The 3,537-nt window shown below is 32.5% G+C and overlaps 1 protein-coding gene across 1 annotated transcript; it reads right to left on the reverse strand.

Moving 5' to 3' along the window:
- Positions 1–2,283: 2,283 nt before the first annotated feature.
- On the reverse strand, positions 2,284–3,215 carry LOC119680754 (larval cuticle protein A3A-like). The gene is made up of 2 exons (XM_038093717.1): positions 3,156–3,215; positions 2,284–3,033 (listed from the first exon to the last, which is right to left on the reverse strand). The coding sequence occupies exons 1-2, from the start codon at positions 3,165–3,167 to the stop codon at positions 2,383–2,385; spliced, it is 663 nt and encodes a 220-aa protein (XP_037949645.1). The 5' UTR covers positions 3,168–3,215; the 3' UTR covers positions 2,284–2,382.
- Positions 3,216–3,537: the final 322 nt, after the last annotated feature.

Genomic DNA, 3,537 nt, shown 5'->3' on the forward strand with positions numbered 1-3,537 from the left:
ATTGAGTTTTGCAATGCAGAACATCCGTCATATTGGTTTGTTTAACTGACAGCTAAAATTAATATTGTATTCTAGGTATTCGCAAAAAGATTCCAGATAATTTCAAAATCTTCGATTATTATAGAGTAATATAGTAGATACATAGTATCGCCAATGAAAATTGCTAGGATGGTTTATTAACCATCTTATTTCATTTCATTCCATTAGCTGCTTCAATAGATTTTAAAGTACTCTCGATCTAATTTAACCTTACCTAGTTGTTCAATTTAAATAAAATCAACCTAAGCCTATTAACCCACAAAAAACTTTAAGATTAAATTTAAATTAATCATAAATTTATTGCATTAAAACAAATTCTGAATATATTTTCATGTGATTAATTATCAAGTTTTATATAAATTTGCCAACAAGTGATCAAGTTTTTCTTATACTGAACAGAACTGATACAGAACTGATCTGATTAAATCATGGCTAGGAACTCAAAAAATTGGTTTCCTAATTCGAGAAACTCATAAAAATCATAATCCAAAACTGACAATTATTAGTTATTAGCTAAGGAAATGAAGTGACGTTTATATTACTATTTTTTGATATTGTGCATGGACAGGTGGTAGCACCAAGCCATAATTTTTCAAAAATGAAAAAATGCAGGAGTCATCATCATTGGTATCCGTTACTGAGTCAGGCTGAATGATTTCTTATTTCGAGAAATGCGTAAACAGGGCCTGTAAGGTATTTCATCTGATCAAGATAGTGTCACAAGGCAGACTTCTAGGATAACATATCTATTAGGAATGCTCATAGCCAATAAGTAATAGGGTAATGCAGTAATATATTAAATAAAAAACTTGATGACAACTTTATCTGCATAAATGAATCCTTTGTCTTATAAAAAGTTTCTGTGCGTTCAAGCCAATGATGATTGCAGCATTGAAAGACAACTACAGTCTTCACGTTTTTGAAATATGGGCTCAAATGATCGAAAGACAGACAAATTGAGTCTTCAGAGTGAATATTCTCTGAAGCTACCGTGGTAGGCACATTATTATAATTTATAAATTGGACGCTTTTCTAGAGCGACATGCAGATCTATTGTGACCGTTACTGATACTGATACTGGTACTGAGTATATTGAAACTCCAATTTTCTCGAAATATTGTAATACAAAAAATATTTTACTAAATTTTATTTCATTATCTGATATAGGATGTCCACTTAAGTGTTTCTTTTAATATGCATTGGCGAAGAATAAACTCGTAGCACGTGTTTAAGAACTCATCCTTTTCCTAATACATAAACCTGCCAGTTCCATTAGAGTAAGTTTCCAGTTTCACTGACTTACAGTTCAGTCTACTGTACCTAGTCAGAATTTTTCTAATTATTCTAAATATATTTTTATATAATTAGCCATAATTATTAAGTTGTTTCATACTGAAAGTCGCTGTAAATAACTTTGATCATGACTTTGATCCGATTATTCAACACCAACATTACAATATAGCATTTCCTGCCATAATGTTATATTCTGAACGAAATATTTAGGAATTTTATTAATTTGTGAGTATTTTATTATGCTTTGAAATTCTACACCTCTTTGAAAAATATTCTTTACAGGTTATATCTAGCTGGACGCAAAGCAATAATAGATCATTGGAACAATGCTTAATAGAATACAACCTCAATACAGATTTTTAGTGAAACCACGTTATATGTTTAAAAAATTTAAACAGTGTTTGAAGTTCAGAATCCAGGCACAAACGAAGATGGTAGGAAGGAGGATTTCAGTCCCTCAAGGTGGAAAGAATCGAACGATTGCATATGTACATTATTTTTACTTATTTATTTCTACATTTTGTACTTTATTGTTAATGCATCTACTTTACTGAATGCTAAACAAATATGAAATCAATTTAGCATTTTATTCTAAAGCCTCCAAATTTAACTTCTAGCAATGGATCTGCCTGAATCGTAATACTTTGTAGTATTAAAAAACGAAACAATACTTTTGAAAATATGAAAGAAAACTAAAATAAAACGATCCCTAGAATATAACTCTTATAAATTTTATATCTATCTTTTGTAACCAGCACAATCTATGGTAAATACCAATCCCATTGATGCAATCCATCAATGACACCTTAAATGGAAACTTATTCTAAGTTCAAGAATATGTCATATCTAACGTATTTGATTCAGTATAATCTATAATCAATAACAATTTTTTATCTATACTTGTAAAAGTCAGTGAAAGATAAATTATGTTCGGTATTTCATAGAATTTATCACATTTTATTAATTGTTGCGATTTTGGTTCTTCTAAGCTTTAACATCAATAAATAATTAACAAAATACAAGTCTAACTACTGTTATGCGGTCATTACTTTAATGATGATAAGCCACTGCAGATTTAACGACTGCTGCTGGAGCGACGTAGCTTGTGTAAGATACTGGAGCAGATTTCACAATAGTAGCTGGAGCAGCATAGTGAGCAACTGGAGCAGTATAATGGGCAACGGGGGCGGCATATTGAGCTACTGGAGCAACAGTTTTAACAACAGCTGGAGCAGCATAGTGAGCAACTGGAGCTGCGTATTGTGCTACAGGAGCGGAGTAGTGAGCAACTGGAGCAACTGTCTTGACAACAGTTGGAGCAGAGTAGTGAGCAACTGGAGCGACAGCAACAGCTTTTACGAGTGGTTCACGGTGTACGACAGCATTGAAACCATTATGTGGATCAGCGGTATATTGTACAGTACGTTTATAACCATCAGCATCGATAAGAGAGTATTCGCCACGAACTACATCACCATCACGTTCTTCAACTTGACTCTTGGAATCACCAGTCAGTTTGTCATCGACACCATATGAGAATCTGTATTGTGGATGTGGATCATATTCTTCGGACTTAACGATGACCTTTTGAGCAACGGCTAGTGGGGCGGCATGTACAGCGACTGGTGCTGCTTGATAGACTTGAGCGACGGGTGCGAAACCAGCGCTGGCGACAGCTACGAGTGCGAATGCGAAGACAAACTGCGAAATAAAAATTTCAACAAAAATGAATTATTAATCCGAAAGATACTTGATATTTGCTTGATGTTTGATTTTGTAGTGTTTGTAATCACAAATTATAAATCACAAATCACTTAACTCACTTTGAAAGCCATTTTAGCTGATTTGAGTTGATTTTGTTCTTTACAGAAGTGAACACAAGAAGTAAATGATACAGTTTCTCGCGACGTCGACATTATTTATACGAAATATCTGAATGTGCCAAATTGATTGACAGATAATTACAATTAGATCTGTTACCAATATTGTTATGCCAAATTTATTTTTTATTTATTTTGTTGTCATAAATTATTGATTCATTCTATTGTGCTTAAATGGATAAAATATTATATAATTAATTCTTGTTAACTTATTGTGAGCAGGGTGGGGTGCACGATTTTGGTTGTAGGTGTAAGACCGCGAAATTTATGTTTTGTGCTTATTTTAAAAATATATTTAAAAACTAATAGAGATATAAGATTTTGA

The sequence above is a fragment of the Teleopsis dalmanni genome, chromosome 2 (assembly GCF_002237135.1).
Source record: "Teleopsis dalmanni isolate 2A chromosome 2, ASM223713v2, whole genome shotgun sequence".
Taxonomy (NCBI): domain Eukaryota; kingdom Metazoa; phylum Arthropoda; class Insecta; order Diptera; family Diopsidae; genus Teleopsis; species Teleopsis dalmanni.